Raw genomic sequence first — 16,907 nt, 5'->3', positions numbered from 1 at the left:
CTTTGGTGTACTCAACATTTCCGGGTTCACCTAGTTGGCTACTAGACTATTTATTTAGTTAGGTTAGATGTTAGTATACAGCTCCCAGCACTATTCCATCTATCTTTTAACATGGAAAATCAGTCCCAGTCTTATACTCTACTACTTTGTTCTATGGTAACTCAATTCTAGTATTAATATAATGCTGCATAAAATACCAACCTCAACACGACTTGACTGGTTCTGTCCCTCCCCTTCCTCTCTATGTGTGTTGCGGTTCACAAACTTGGTTCTCTTCTGGAAACACCAAACATCAACGCTAAAAAGGGCAAGTTTTAAAGAACATTTGGCAGGAGCAACAAGGCAGACCTGCGTGGTTCTCTCAGGGAGTAATCGTAAAGGTTTACACAGAATATGTTTAAGGAGTCTCCTCTCTAACTGGGACGTTTTGGGAGCGAATGGTGGGACTTCTGAGGACCAAGTACACACGGAGATACACTAAGAGATAATGAGGGTTGACCATGTATCAGCTCATTTATATAGCTCCCCTTACTGTATTGTGTCAACAGCTAACTTCATTTAATATTGTATATGGAGTTTTTTGAAGGGTGCAAATGTTCCAACAAAACTAGTTCCTTCCTGAGACTATTGTTGTTTTGATGTGTCCGGAGCGTGGTGTAACCAAGACTATTGGGATTGGTTTAAAGAAACGCAAAAAAAACACTTTTATTCTCCTATCCCAGAATGCATCTGTGGTCTGCATCTGAAGCCAGACCATACTCCACAGTGCTGTGGGGATAGAGCTGGCTATGCAAGAGTACCTAAAGGATATACAACTTTGTACCATAAGTTGCCCCGCAAAAGAAAACTTAAAATGAACACATCATGTGTCGCTGCCTTCCAAAACTGTTTTAAAAAGCTACAACCAATATTCAGCAGTGTTTCTGATTTATCCACACTACAGTTACCTTGGTATTAATAAGGCTTAATTAACACAGCCCATGTCAGTAAAAAGTTACATTTGCTCCCATTTTAACACCCAGATATTATCAAAAATGACACTACAGTCTTTTGTGTTCACATATGACACGCTTTATTCAATTTATGACAGTTTGGTTTCTAATTTAGGTGCACACAAGTCTCTTAAAATTTATAGTTACACTTTATCTCTGATTTTATCAAGCTCGGGGGCGGGGGTCCCGTTTGGTTTTGGCATTAATGTAGTTTCTTTACTGCTTAGTTGACTTCCTTTGAGCTTAGGCACTACTTTTTGACTACTTTTTCTAGTTTCATATGTTATATTAGGATTTATTAATTTTTGCCATGTTATCAAATTTGCAAGTGTATTAAAGCCGTGCTTCTTTTTTTACACCTTTGCCATTTCCTGTTCTCCAAACCATGTTGTGTGAAGGAGAACGTTTCCTTGTGTGCAGCAGCAACTATCCTGTATGAGATTCAGTTTCTTATCATTGCTCTGAAAAGATGACAATACATGAGTGAGCTCTGCAAAATCCCTGACTATGTCCAACGAGAGAAACTGTTCCAACAGAAACCTTTGTTCTTGACACGGTTGTGCCCATGAGTGACTTTTTACGTGCACACAAGATAGTCACATGTGAACGCAAGGGGCCTCATCTACCAACCGCACGTACGCACAGGTGTGTGTGTATGTAATGCGTAACAACATTGCTACACAAAGTGTGGAATTTACCAACGTGCACTTAGGAATGTGAGTGAATATAAGCACAGCTCTGGCCCCGCTTACAAACAGAACCTAGTGGTAGAACAGCGATACTACAAATAAAAAGCATTTAGGAGTGTCACAGTACACACAACGCAATCCACATCTACATGTGTCCAGTGTTTTTTTTTGTGTTTTTTTTAGAAAACCTTCAATTTGTCATTTTTCTAGTTTTAAACAGACAATTTGCCTAATTGGTGTCAAAGCCTATAAAAGGCCGCTGTGACAAATGTTTGAAATATAGTGCTGTGGCGTATCTAGCGTTATTGGAAGACTTGGCAACAATGTGCTCTCAAAGATCACGCTGATCTGCTTGGCACAAGGGCACAGAGTGACTTCTGAGTGGGCATACCCCAAAAATGATGTGTTATTACCATATATGGTTAATTGGAGGCATTTCTGAATGCAGTTAATCTAAGCGTGAACAAGCACGGTGGTTAAGGACAGGTGAGATTTATCAAGATCGATTACTTACTGATGTGCGTCGAGTTGGCTTGAGCACGTTTGATAAATACAGATTTCTTTGTTCTTAAGCACATAAATTTAATTTGTAAGACAGAAACATTTTCCACGCACTGTTGATAAATGAGGCCCAAGGAAGCTTGTATTGAAGATAAGATACTTTTCAGATTTTCTGAACAGTTTGTAGTGCACACAAAATATAGACAGTTTCTTGCATGGGGCCCCAGACTGACATCTGCACTGTTATGTGTGTGTGAACACCTGTTAACGTTAAATTCAGACTCCATCTGTACAGGTCTACGCTGGGAGCTGGGGTTGGGGGATTAAACTTGTTTTTTTGCTGCTGTCCTCCCCCGAGCTCTGAGGTGGTCTCTATAGGTTGTTGAGCTCCAAAAGGGTTTGGTCCAACACCTGGTGCATGTCCAGGTTCTCCTCTTTGGCTTGGGCCAGTTTCTCTGGGGGGAGGAAACAAAGTCACAAGGGTGAGTATTTAAATACATTTCCTGTCCGGAACTGGAGATACAGAAAACCCAGAGGCCCACAAATGCTACACAGTCTCACCCTAAAAGGGCAGCATTAAAATATGGCACTCTTGTTGAAGAAAATCTTAAAAATGATTTATTGATGGAGCTAATGCATCAGTTTTTTACCTTTTGCTATGCACGAGGACAGCAGTCAGCACAGGTTTCTCTGTCAACTTCATAACTACCAACCTTAGGGCCCTGTTTTAATGATCTAAGCGCACGGCGTGAAGCGCATGGCACAGGTGCGTTTAGGGTGTGTCCAAATCCACTGTTACTAGTTTGACGGAAAAAGGGTCCATGCGCATGGTTCAGAACGGTTATACTTAGTATCTTCATTAATCATAGGTGTCTTTTGGGCGTAACATGCAATCAACCAATCAGAGTGTCCTCTCCCATTACCCTGTGTGTGTTGCTTTGTAACAAGCATAGTGTGTATCCCTGTGTGTGTGTGTAACAAGCATAGTGTGTATCCCTGTGTGTGTAACAAGCATAATGTGTATCCCTGTGTGTAACAAGCATAGTGTGTATCCCTGTGTGTGTGTGTGTAACGAGCATAGTGTGTATCCCTGTGTGTGTGTGTAACAAGCATTGTGTGTATCCCTGTGTGTGTAACAAGCATAGTGTGTATCCCTGTGTGTGTGTGTAACAAGCATTGTGTGTATCCCTGTGTGTGTAACAAGCATAGTGTGTCTCCCTGTGTGTGTGTGTAACAAGCATAGTGTGTCTCCCTGTGTGTGTAACAAGCATAGTGTGTCTCCCTGTGTGTGTAACAAGCATAGTGTGTCTCCCTGTGTGTGTAACAAGCATAGTGTGTATCCCTGTGTGTGTAACAAGCATAGTGTGCACGCGCTGTGCACAAGCCTAGGCACATTTTACTAATGCGCTGCTAAAATAACAATGAAATGCTGCGTTACTGACTTTAGACCAGGTTTTTGTTGGTCAATGGTGCAATCACATTCAATTGCCACAAGATAGCAAATCGTCCAGAATGCACCTGAACACACCTTCCTGTAAGAGCAGCACACCCATGGGCACAAAGAGGGGCGCAGGTTCATTTGCTAATAAACGACGTGGGCTCAGGACGGGAAATTATCAACTGCGTCGGTCTTAAACTAGCAAAGACACTTGCATCAGGTTTTGCGCCGCGCTGTAAGATAGGGCCCTGAGTGTTGCTGTTTAAATGTCCCGCAATATCAATTAGTGACACTACTGCATGCTTGGAAACATTTACATTCACTAAAAAAACCTTACTCATCATGAAACACTGATCCATCACTACAATGCTTAATTCAAAAGCAATAGCCCACAGAGACTGTAGAGAGAGTACAAATAACTTATTTGGGTAGGTGTGGGTGGGGGGTTTCAGATAATTTATTTGAATGCCCTCAGAGCCAATCCACGCAATTGTCACACAATATTCCTCTTATTTTTTTTTTTTTACACATGGTCATAAATATAGATATAAGTAGTCATAGCTGTAGTGACATTTAAAACACACACACATATACATATATATACACCCGCTGTTAGCACACTATTGACCGTCATTCATTTTGGCGCCACTTTGACAGTGAATAACTTTCCATCTGAAGCATTTAAAGACTCTATTTGTCCGTTGTTTATATCTAAAGAAACACAACAATGTATAAAAGGTTCTGTTACCTTGTAGCTCACATTATGACTCCATAGCAGACGTTTTTGTAAAAATAGGCGAATGATTGTGTAATTTCAAAGTATAGCACAGGATAAGCTCGCAGACAGTTTGGTGGATTTGGTTTGGATTAGCTGTTTAGGTTTAATTACTGATTTAAATAGCATGTTAGTTAGCAATAATTAGCCTGTGTCTATGTTATCTCCTAACATACTGTTTACCTACGCTCTCTGTCTCTGCTGATTGGGAATGATTGAGATTTCTCCTGGCACAGCTACCTGGAGACTTACAACTTAAAGACAAGTTGCTCACTTCACACTGGTCTCCGTCCAGAGCAACGGGATCTGTTGGTCCATGTCTTTAACTGTCTATGACTGTGGTCAAGCTCACCATCCATGACTTGTATCTCAATGATCAAACCAGCTGCTGCTAAAGTTGGAGACAGAAGCCGGCAGAGCACAGGCTCGGTGACTAGAGCAGACATAGTAACGTCTCAAACAATGTCTACTAATGATCTTATTAATGAAATGAGCTGGTTTGACCATGGAGATGCAAGACATATGCACTAGTCCAGAACACAGGACATTCGGACCAAAGCAAACGGACTCCAGGTGTAAAGACGCCTGATTCAGCGATCCATCTATTCATTCATGCTCACTGTCATTTTATGCATTGGAGAAGAAAGTTCTCACATTAAAAGGAGAATTACGGTCAATTCCAACACATAGCTCTGTTGTTTGGAAATGTGTGGTGCTGACAGTAGAGAGAAAAACTAACCAATCGGTGCTGCCTACACCGAGTTATCCTCCTGCTAGAGTTAGCACCCAACGGGCTTCAACAGGGCAAGTTTGAAAAGTGTTTTTAGTCTCTTAACATGTTCAAAATGTTATTAAAGGTGCCTACCTATGTGCAGTGATTCCTTCTGAGGGAACACAGTGAATCTGACTGCTGCAGATGTGAAAGAAATGCATGAAAGTTGTGTAGATCCATACCTCTGTGTATTTCCTGTTGTCCGGTGATGTCTACACTAGTCAATTGTCGAACATACAATCCATCGTACAATCATACTATTCAATATTCCAAAATGTATTTTTTCTGCAAAAAAACGTTTTGCGGTCGTTGTGGTCTTAGTAACAACTTTGTAGAAACAGGCTATAACCTGACACCCCAGGGGAGCCAGGACCGGCTGCAGCAAGTCAAAAGTTCATGAGCCCACTGTTGCTTAGTGACCTATGTGCATGGGCGATAGCTCTTGAACTTCAGCTCTCCTGGCTCTACTAGGAACCGATAGCAAATTTGACTGCAGCCAATGTGTTTTCTGAACTTTAAAGCATGTGAACATCTAGTAGAAACCTAAAATACAAGTATGAATCTGTAAATGAGCATCATTTGGGACCTTTAAAAGAAAACGCCACAGTTTGTTGAAATAGGGCTTAACCGACAACACTACGCTAAGCTAACTAGTGGTGGCGCTGCCGGTGTTGCACCGGACTAAAACAATGCATGCACTTAGACAAAAAAAGCGTTGGCCCCCTACCTACAGCTAGGGGAGACCGTGATACGTTTTCAACAAGCGGTGGCGTGTTCCTTAAGACAAGATTCTTTTCTTCAATTTGGAATCTGAGTGAGGTATTCAACAAAAGATTTTCTACAAAGGGTTATACAGAGTATATTTCAAATGCTTAAAACACTCCAAACGTCTACACAAAGCAGATGTTTATGATTCATACACTGCTTATAGATGTAAAATAGAAGAAGGAAACAAAAGAGAAAGAAAACAAGACTGGAAGGAGACAGAAAAGTCAAGAGAGCTTTAATACATTTATTACAGAGCGGGAAGGGGAAAACAGGTTTACATGAACATTCAGGACATTAACTCAGTGAACCTGCAGACACAGCAGTGACTGGGTGAGCAATAACTCAACCCTCTGTACAAAGGCTAGTGCTGCGTGACACAGACACCACTTCCTGAAGGGTGGGTGGATTCAGCACATTGCAATTTTAGAATCCTCTAGCCCCCGATACCACTGTGGAATGGAACTAAAGAACAGTGAGCAGGCGGACAAGAGTTCAGACAGGAAGGAGGAGCAAAGAGGAAGTGACAGCGGCTACAGTGTAGTCATGTCGTTGAGGGCCAGGTCCAGCTCCTCGCTGAGAGCCTTGCCCTTCAGCTTCTGAGCATACACTTCATCTGGAGGAGGACACACACACACACACATACATACACACACACACACACACACGCACGCACACAAACCCATACACACAAAAGCACACACCGACCCACACACACACAGACGGACGGACGGAAAGACAGACTCACACCCACACACAAGTTGACAGACACACAGAATGGAAACGGAATGAGGTGAAGGGACAGGAAACAGAAAAGTACAACAAAAAGAACTAACTAAATTAAGATTTATGCTTCTGAGGGGGCTTTCATTTTGTATATATTTGTCTCTGTTTTGGTATTTATTGTTTATTCGTATTAATGTTTTTATGCTTGTTTGTATGCATGTATGCACCCAATCACCAGGGCAAATTCCATGTTGCACTAACGTGGCAATACAACTTTCTTTTTGATCTCTTGTTCTCGGATTCTTTACGCAGTGCTTACGCAGCCTACAAGGTTCATACTGTTGCGCTGGTGTCATTTAAACGTCTGCGATACTAGTACAGATTCCAAATATCATGACGTTGATACTGGTTCTTAAACAATACCAATTTTATAAAAGAAAGAAAGAAAGAAATAATCTACAATACTGGATACTTTAGAGGCAGTTCCATCAGTGCCTAACAAGTATTGAATTAGGTACGCAGCCCTAGTGTCTGCATCGCTGTAGCGTATCTCTTTAAGAGAATAGCAAGGCCGGCATGTGTGTGTGTGGGGAGTGTGTGGTATAGCGAGTCGGAGAGTGATGGTGATTATTTTCGGAGCAAGAAGCATAAATCACATTTTACTCTTGTCACATCAGCTGGTTACTGCAGCTCACCTGAGCACAAGTAACAGCTAAAGCAAACAAACAAGTTCAAACAGCAATCTCAGTCAGACGAATCATGTCATCCCTGGACTCTACAGGCCGGGTTCAAATACACACACAATGACTGAGGTCATGCAGCGGTATGACTGAATGCTCCACTCAACACATCTGTATAAAACACATGCCAGAGATCATGCCTAACAAACACTTCCCAGATCAAAAGGGTTTTCAGCTGAATTGTTGTTTACATTATTAGTCCATTCGGGTAACCCTCTGGAAGCCATGTTAGAAAGCCAAACTTCCTGGAAACGAGACAGGTGAATATACCTTGTGCTTTTCTATGTCTCTGACTAGATTGTTTTAATGACAATCGGATTGTTTCACCACTTACAAAGTCTTACTGTTACCTCTTTTTTAAACCAAGAAAAATATGTTGTTGAACAACCCTTCCAATTTGCTACTAGTACCCAGTGGTGGAACAGGTAAATACCTATCTACCTAAGTAAACATAGCAACATTACAGTGTAAAAATACTCATTGTACTTGGTATTAACAGGTTTAAATCCATGGGTGAATTTTAACTGTTTAATGTACTGTTGGGTAGTTTAATCTCTAACTTTCATCTATTAATCATTGATCAGATGGTCTGTATCATGTAAACTATGAAATTGTAAAGCATAGCATGACAAGGTAAGATTTCATTTTAGCAATGTTAATGTATCTTTGCTGCTGAAAGTTCCCCTGCTGCCTAAACACACACTGCTACAGTGGTAAACCAGTGAAGTAGTGTTTACTTCACTGACCCCAGTACAGTGTGTTGGACTGGGTTTGTCCTTTTGGAGTCTGGGAATGCTCACACATGCCACCTGCTGGCTGTTCATCAGTTGCTTTTATTTATTCTACCAGTTCTAATTCTACTTTACCATTCTACACACTTTCTGTCATGTATTCTGTTGTACTGTATGTAAAGCACTCTAATTGACCCTGTGTATGAAATGTATTCAATAAAGTTACATTGGTCTGCTTTTAGAAGTTGAAGGCAAACCACTGCCAGGTCCTAAACCACCAAGTTGTCACAAGAAGCCTGATGTCTGAATAAGATTCCTTCTGATGTTTTGTGTTGTTCTTGACAAATATGAAAAAAAATGTGTGTGTGTGTGTGTGTGTGTTTGAGTGTGTGTGTGGGGGGGGGCATGGACTGCACATACCATCTGTACACTGAAACAGATCAACAGATGATAAACGGCTCAACGTCCTCACAATTTGACTGATTCCAGACTCCATAAGCTTCTACAGATCCTAACATCATTGTGCTCATCAAGACCACAGGTCCACAACGGTGAAAACGCCCAGAAATAATGCATCTCGCTGTCAACATTCTGCCTTTGGATAAGTTAAACTGGTGACCACTGTATATTTACACACTAAGAGCAAGTTAATTCTCAAGTTGCACAACCAGGCACATGCATCGATTTAGATAGGTGTTATGGTTCTTCCAATCATCGATGGCTTCATCAGTCAAAACTGCAGTACACAGCTAGGATTGGGCATTGAGAACCGGTTCCAACTTGGAATTGTTTCAAAAATTACGATTTCAATGGAATCATTTCTTTTTTGGAATTATTTGGAATCAGATCATCGGTTCCAAATTTAATTAAATAGTAACAAATTTAATAAGAACTGGAATTGAGAGGAAGAATCCAAATCGGAATCAGAATTGTTCAAATTTAAAAAAAAAAAAACAATGCCCTAACCCTGTCATCAATTCAGTTCCAACAGAAGAACTGGAATTAGTGAAGCTGTTTGTTACTTTCACATGTTTCCAAGACATGTTTCTGCTGTCAGAGGAGCAGACCACAGGTGAGTGTTGAATACCTTCCAAATCATCGATGGTCTTCTCCAGCTTGGCCACAGACCTCTCTGCAAACTCGGCACGGGTCTCAGCCTGGGACACACAGAAAGTAAGGAAGCCAAATTTATTCATACAGCGCTTTACACAGATGAAAATCACAAAGTGCTTTACATCAAACATACAATATGATACATATTAAAACACAGTACACAATTGAAATCACAAAGTAATACATAAAATAGTAAAATTAAAATACTGTGCAGCTAAATCAACCAGGAGTCTGTTTAAATAAGCAGAGACAGCAGATCGTATAAGAGGAGGCGGTCCTAAGCCAGGTGTGCAGGAACAGTTAGCAAATTTGACATATTAGACTGTAGAGAGCGCGCTGTCGAATGAGGTTCCAGTAGGTTGGCCACGTATGCAGGTGACTGTGCAACGTAAGAATCTTAAACTGAATCCTATATTTGACGGGTATCCATAGCACAGCGCCAACACAGCACAACAATATGTGTCAATACAGTCGTACATGCTCCTAAGGGAGGAGTGAGCAACAGAAACAGTACCATGGAAATGTAAGACAGAGGACGGACAATTACTTCATGTCCTATGGTCCTGTGACAAGGTCAAGGAATTTTGGACTGGGATACATGATAATTTAAGTCTAATTGCTGCCCAAAATTGTTAGTTCTGGGAGATGGGTCAATCCTAAATGGGATGGATAAGCACATAAGAAGCTGGGGGTGTGGGAATTTGTTCCTGTTGCGAGATGTATGTTTTATACAATGTAAAAAAAAAAAATTAATAAAAAAAATTTGTTAAATCACTAGAAACAGTAACACTGTAGAATTCTCACCTCTTTCAGTTTGTCAGTAAGAACTTTGATTTCTTCTTCGTATTTGTCCTCCTTTTGCGAGTACTGAAATCCAAAAACATTTTTTTTTTTTTTACAAAGTGCATTACAAATGCATCCGCAACTCCAATATTCACTACTAAAAGGAGACAGACTTCATACATAGATGATTATTACACTACTATTCTGTGTTACCTAAGGAGATTTTTTGAATTTCGGCAAGTTGGATAAATAAGCACAGTTGAGTGTGAAACACAAAAACAGAAACAGTAAAATGTTAAGATAGCATTTGTCACTATGTCACCTCTACCACAGTTTGTGCCTCCGATTATGTTCTGATATATTATGGAAGCAAATTAAAGACATACGCATTTGAATTTTAACAGCCACTGAATCCTTAAAATTTAAATAATTTACTTTTAAAACCATGCTTCTGAATTTATTTGTCCCCCCCTGCTTTTTTCACAAATCCCACCCTACCTATGTTACAGTATTTATCAGGTTGCACCCAACACTAATCCCCTACGCCTCATGTTTACTATAAACTGAAAACTTAAACATGGATGTCCTTTCACAACTCATTATTCTATTATGTATTAATAACTTTACCATCACCCTCAAAGAAGACAGCAGCTTTGGCTACAGTTTATTTATAAATGCATACATACATTTTATTATTTCATTAAACATTCTAATCCATTTCCTCACTACTTTAAAAGTGCCCTGTCTTTCTATTACAGACTCTACTGTACCTGTCCATAACATCTCTACATTTTTATATTTATATCACTGTAACTACCACTGCCCATATTACTAATAACCAATTTAACTCTTGCTCGGCTTAGACATAGAGTATGATTGCCTCATACTGATGATTGCTTTTTTTGTTGGTGTTGTTTATTTAACCGTCTTGTCTAAATGTGAATATACTGTATATTTTTGCCTTTAAGGACCCCTCAAAAACGAGATGCTACATCTCAAGGTGTTATTCCTAATACAAATATTATGTAGCCCTATTTATTATCTAGCCCTCCTTCCCTTTCCCTTAGTGTCTATGCCACTTGTCAGGCCGCCACTGTAAATAAGAACCGGTTCGTAATGACAGTAAAAATAAAGGTGAAATTAAAAAAAATACTTCTGCCTCTAAGTTGCTTCTATGCACTAGGGCACATTTGGGTCACAGAGCATCGGTCCTTGAAAGATATGTCAAATAATATTTGAAAAACCCTGAAGGTTGTTGAACAACACCTAGTATTCCCAGGGTCTTCAAAAACTCTTTGGATAACATTTTTTTATTTTAACCGATTCCCCAATTTTCAAGTCAACATCATAGGTCAGTCGTACAAATTTACTTTATTTCAGGGACTTTCAAGGATGCCTGTTTCTGTCACCTGAACGTCCCTATTGAACGTCTCTATAGTAGGCTGATGAGGACGGTATGTGTAGGGTTAAAAGTTTTATCCTGACTGGCCCGGTCCTGTGGCTGAATGTCCCTCAGCGCCTACTGTACCTTCTCAGCCTGGGCTTCCAGTGACTTCAAGTTGTTGGTGACATTTTTCAACTCTTCCTCAAGGTCTCCTGATTTACTGAGCAAGGCAAAAGAGAGAGAGGAAAAGCAAGAGAAAAAAAGGTAGTGATTTGAAAGGTAGGAAAGCAGAAGAGCTCAAACCCTGACACTGGTTTGAAGGACCACTCCCAACATTTTTAGGACATCATTTCTGTCTGTGTTACTCAGAGAGAGAAGACGAAGATCTGTCATGATAACGGCTCTGCTTACACCTGACTCTGAGTTAGAGGGCTGAAGAGGGCTTTAGCAAGATGCCAGGGTGTTTTTAAACAGGAAATGTAGACATTGCTGGCTGGTGGATTACAGACAAAATTAAGATATAGATTAATCACAAATTAAAAAATTAAATCTGCTGTTATTCTATATATTTTTTCCCATTAAGTCCCAAGTCTTCCACTCAAACTTCTATACATACAGGCAGCCGGTGGTGTAGTCTATGTGATACGCAGGTATTCGCAGTATACCCACTAAGAAGGCTCCATGATTTCCATATATCAACTTAAAAATGCCCAAATGACACGCAACATACTTTCCATTATAATTGTCGTCTGTGTTTTTCTTCTTCAGAGAGGCTAAATCAAGATATTTCCACTAAATTGGTGCATAATAGTGTATCCAAACACAGGAAATGAAGTTGTTGATGCTGTAAACTTCCCTGGGGAGGACACTGAGACCACTTCCTCAAAAGCAGATTCTGGTTCATATAGTGCAGTATACCGACTACAATACATTCCACTACACCACTGCAGGTATACACTGTGATCGGTGGAGATTGTGCCAGATTATTAATCTAAGTGTCTGACAACATTATGTAAAGGATCCCTACAGAGATAGACCTTTTAGTTAAAGAGTAAGATCCTTTTAACATGAAACATCCCTGAAATCACTATCGCCAAACCCACCAGATCTCACATAAACAGTATTTTTTTGCATGTATAGAGCCAATATATTTCCACATGTAAATGGGTGAATTAGGGGTCTATACGCGTATAGTATGTATAGTATATATCTCTGTAGGGATTCTTTCCATCATGTTGTTTGACATTTGGATCAATAATCTCAGTCACACACACACACACACACACACACACACACACACACACACACACACACACACACACACACACACACACACACACACACACACACACACACACACACACACACACACACACACACACACACACACACACACACAGAGAGTTGGTTGTGTTCTATTCATGGGATTTGTTGTAACAAGAAAAAACGCATAGAATATCACCAGTTATCCGTTAAGTACTGCTTGAAGGCCATGCTTGAGGCTGAGTGCAGACAGAAAACAGAGAGAGGAGTCGACAGTTTTGCAAGTCAGAGGAGCAGAAGGCAGCAGGTCAGAGTTAGACCTGGCTGGAGTTTTTTTTCGTACAGTTAAGTACCTCTTCCTCTCCGCACATCATGGACTTCATATTCTGGTCCATTAGTCGGAGCTCCTCCTCCAGCTCCCTCACTCGCCTGAAGGGGTTAGTCCAGGAGGTCGGGGGTGAGGGACAGTGGGCGGGGCAGCCATAAAACAATAACAAACAACAACAAGTCCCAAACAGGCAGTGGTGGTGTTTTCAGGCATGCCTTACATCAAAACACACACCCAGATTACAGAAGTATTGGTTAAAATGGTTGTTACATGTGTCTGACTCAATCTGGTTGTCTAGCACTATCATGTGGAATGAAAAGAGCTGGGATGTGGAGAAAATCCAATCACTATATTCTTGACCAAATACCTCAATGTTGTTTATTGCGATAATATCGTAGGATTGACAATTGGTGCTTTAACCAAATATCTCCACAATTAAATTTTAGATACATAACAGGGTTTCTTCCAGAAAATGTGTTAAGCAAGTGTCTTCTTCTTCAATGATGGCCCGGTTGGGGCCAGTCACAGACTGATGGCAGCATAATGTAGAGCCAAATAGTTTCTGTGATAACAGAATAATGGACGGAAACGCAAAATTGTGAATTTAAAAAAGCTATTGAGACAGATTCCATAGGGCCCTACATTAAGTCAGTGCTAAAAGCTGACTGGACAGTTGACTACGTCCAAGTTTCCAATCGAGCTGCCTTACTGCAACTAGTTTAAAAACCGTCTTAAAAATACATTACATTTTTTTCCCCCAGTGGTCCGGGCCCTGTGGGCCACCATGCTTGCAGTACACAAGAACAGCCAGAACAGTCTACGTTCAGCCTTTAAAACCAGGAAAATAAAAAACTTAATCCATATCAAGATTTTATCAAATACAAAATCTAAGACAATATCTAGTCTCATATCGCAATATCGATATAAAATTAATGTAGTGCCCAGCACTAGTAAGGGATACTGTATGTTACACTGTGAGTACATGTCCTAATCCTAATCGTTTAGGTCATTTATAAATCTAAAATCTTATAAAGTTCAAGTTTCTCCGATGTGAAGATTTGCTGTTTTTTTGTATCTTTGGGTTTGGGACGGTTTGTCGGATTAAATAAATTCCGGGGATTTGTGATTGGCATTTTATGGACCAAATTAATAATCCATTTACTGGAAAAAAAAAAGAATTAAGAGATTCATCAAAAACAATCATTAATAGCATTTGTTAGGAGAATCATTAAGACTTAATGAGTCCATGCAGCACTTAACAATTCTCACTACTGTCAGTATAAAAACAGGGGGTTGTGTTATGGGAAGTCAATCACAAGTGAATGTGTAAGATCACAGGTTGCCATAGTGCTGATCCCGTGAATAATGCACAGGGGCTCCGGTGTCGGTGTGAGTTTTCAAAGTGCAGGTGTTGACTTACGCCTCGGCCACCTCTGCCCTCTCCTCCGAGCGCTCCAGATCACCCTCCAGGATCACCAGTTTACGCGCAACCTGCAGACATCCAAAACACACACAACTGAAACAATCCTCTTTTCCTACTGTGTTTACAAAGAGACAACAACAAAAAACGCCAAAGAAAGCGCAGAAAAACATTGACAAAAACATTGAACAAAAGTGACAAAAATATAGGGAGAAGCTACAAAAATGTCGAAAAAGACGACCAAAACGTTGGGAAAACAAATAGCTGCATGGTCGACCAGAAGACATCCCAAGGGTTTAGTCACTTTTCCACGGTATAGAACCAGTGATTGCCCCACCTCTTCATATTTGCGGTCGGCCTCCTCAGCGATGTGTTTGGCCTCCTTCAGCTGCATCTCCTGGATCTCCATCTTCTCCTCGTCTTTGGATGCTCTGTTCTCTATGACCTTCATCCCTCTGAGTGACAAGAGGAGCAGACAACCACCGTTCACCCAAAACCTTTTCTCACATCTTTCTTATTCCAACATGGTGTGGGTTCATACATTTATGCCATTCTTGGTACTTCGTCTAGTTTCAGACAGCCATCCGAAAATAAAAATTCTATAGAATCCAAATTTGTAAATTTGTGTATAAAGCTGTACATAAGTTTGAAAGCCCACACTTCTTTGGGAAAATATTTTCAGCTAAATTCAGATATTCATTCATATTCCCCTTGTTAAAACTCATTAAAAGAACATTAATCCGCGCCTTCTCATCACATACGCGTGCGTGGCTGCTCTCCCTGTGCTGCCGCAACTCTTTTTGTTGTGTTTTTGAGGAGCAAGACCTGGGAACTTTACTTGGGGTTTGAGGACCTGCAGCCTTTATTCAGAGGGACAAACGGAAACCTACACTGTACGTTTACTCCCTCTTAACAAGTAAACTGCTGATGTATTCTCAGCTCTGATAGCCGACTGCTGTCTGCTCTGAGCACATTCCCCGTCCCACTCTCTCTCATGAAGCCTTCCCACTAAGCCCTGAGCTGTTCCTTAAGGAGCTTCACCGGTCTTATAACAGGATGATAGTCTACCAGAGCTTCCTGGTTTTGGTCCCAAATTCTGAACCATCAAAAAAAATGCTTTCACACTAGAATAGAACCGGACTATTTTGGTCGGACCGTGGTCCAGAGGAGGTTTCACATCTGTCATTTTGGTTCGGATCAATCTGAAAAGTCCTAAACTCCGGACCAAAAGTGGTAGGTGTGAAAGCGCAAAACAATTACATTACACCAGGCTGGATAGTCCCAGAATTGGCATGTAGGTAAATTCTGTAGGTAAACACAGAAAAATTCTTTTTCTGTGTTTTTTCTTATGAGAATTTAGTTATTGGGGCGGCTGTGGCTCAATGGTAGAGCGGTTGCCTGCCAATCGGAAGGTTGGTGGTTCAATCCCTGGCCCTGCAGTCCCATGTTGAAGTGTCCTTGGGCAAGACTGAAGTGTGAATGTGTGTGAGTGTTTATCTGATGAGCAGGTGGCACCTTGTACGGCAGCCCCGGCCACAGTGTGTGAATGGTGAATGTATCCTATGATGTAAAAGCGCTTTGAGTAGTCGTTAAGACTGGAAAAGCGCTATATAAATACTTTACATTATGTTTTGGCCTCCCTTGCATATTTTGTTCTTTTTTTTAATTGCTCCTTTTTTATGTGCTATTAGATACATTAAATTAAATAAGCTACGTATACTGGTCCAACACTGATCTTTCATATAATGCCACCCAACAGTGCCCAATTCACGGTGTAATGCAATTTTTAAAGCTGGACATTGTCAGTGAAACAGTGATAACCAGACCAAAACGTAATCTACAGTTTTCAGCGGTGATCCCCAATGGAAATCTGCCAAATTTAAGGGACTGGTGGTTTTTCTGTTTAGGGTGGACATGTGTTAACATTCTGAGTTGGTTTTTATTTGTCAAAAATCTGCAAAAAAGTCTGCGAAATATTCAGTGGGATTCTGCGTCCTCAGATTCCGTACTGGCGATAACACAGGAACATCACTCCTGACCCAACAGGAACGTCTTTCAGCCTGACACTCAACAAACTCCACCGGGAGTTATCAATGATCTGCTCGGAAAAAACCTTAAACTGTATGCCTTAGTCTTATTGGGTAAAGGCTGGAATACTAACCAGGCAACTGTCTGCGTGTGGGTGTCTTTGTGGTTGTTTGATCAACTACAAATATTCACCACTGGAGCACAATAAACCTGAAAAAGTAGCTCCTGTATTAAAAGGACCATGTGACAGAATACAAGCTTACATGGTGCATATTCTTTAGTGGGGAAATGTAACTAAGTACATTTACAAATTTCATTCTACTTTCTACTTCGCTACATGTCAGAGAGAAATGTTGTACTTTTCACTCCACTACATTCATCTGTCAACTTTAGTTACTAGTTACTTTAGTTACTCCACTACATTCATCTGTCAACTTTAGTTACTAGTTACTTTAGTTA

General features: G+C 40.5%; 1 protein-coding gene across 8 annotated transcripts in view; it reads right to left on the bottom strand.

Moving 5' to 3' along the window:
- Positions 1–1,340: 1,340 nt before the first annotated feature.
- Positions 1,341–16,907, bottom strand: part of tpm2 (tropomyosin 2 (beta)) — a 33,916-nt gene continuing 18,349 nt past the window's right edge. For 2 of the 8 annotated variants that reach the window (XM_032540231.1, XM_032540235.1), the window contains 6 exons: positions 14,758–14,875; positions 14,421–14,491; positions 13,026–13,101; positions 10,047–10,109; positions 9,217–9,286; positions 1,341–2,637 (listed from right to left, as the gene is read on the bottom strand). In XM_032540231.1, coding sequence (XP_032396122.1) covers positions 2,555–2,637; positions 9,217–9,286; positions 10,047–10,109; positions 13,026–13,101; positions 14,421–14,491; positions 14,758–14,875 — 481 coding nt within the window. In that variant the 3' untranslated portion in view covers positions 1,341–2,554. Of the gene's footprint in view, positions 2,638–6,144; positions 6,549–9,216; positions 9,287–10,046; positions 10,110–11,553; positions 11,630–13,025; positions 13,102–14,420; positions 14,492–14,757; positions 14,876–16,907 lie in introns of those variants that run through there. The other 6 variants (XM_032540229.1, XM_032540233.1, XM_032540234.1 and 3 more) reach the window with 5 other exon arrangements.

This window comes from Etheostoma spectabile, chromosome 16, assembly GCF_008692095.1.
Source record: "Etheostoma spectabile isolate EspeVRDwgs_2016 chromosome 16, UIUC_Espe_1.0, whole genome shotgun sequence".
In the NCBI taxonomy this organism is placed as follows: Eukaryota; Metazoa; Chordata; class Actinopteri; order Perciformes; family Percidae; genus Etheostoma; species Etheostoma spectabile.
This window is presented reverse-complemented; position numbering and strand designations above follow the sequence as displayed.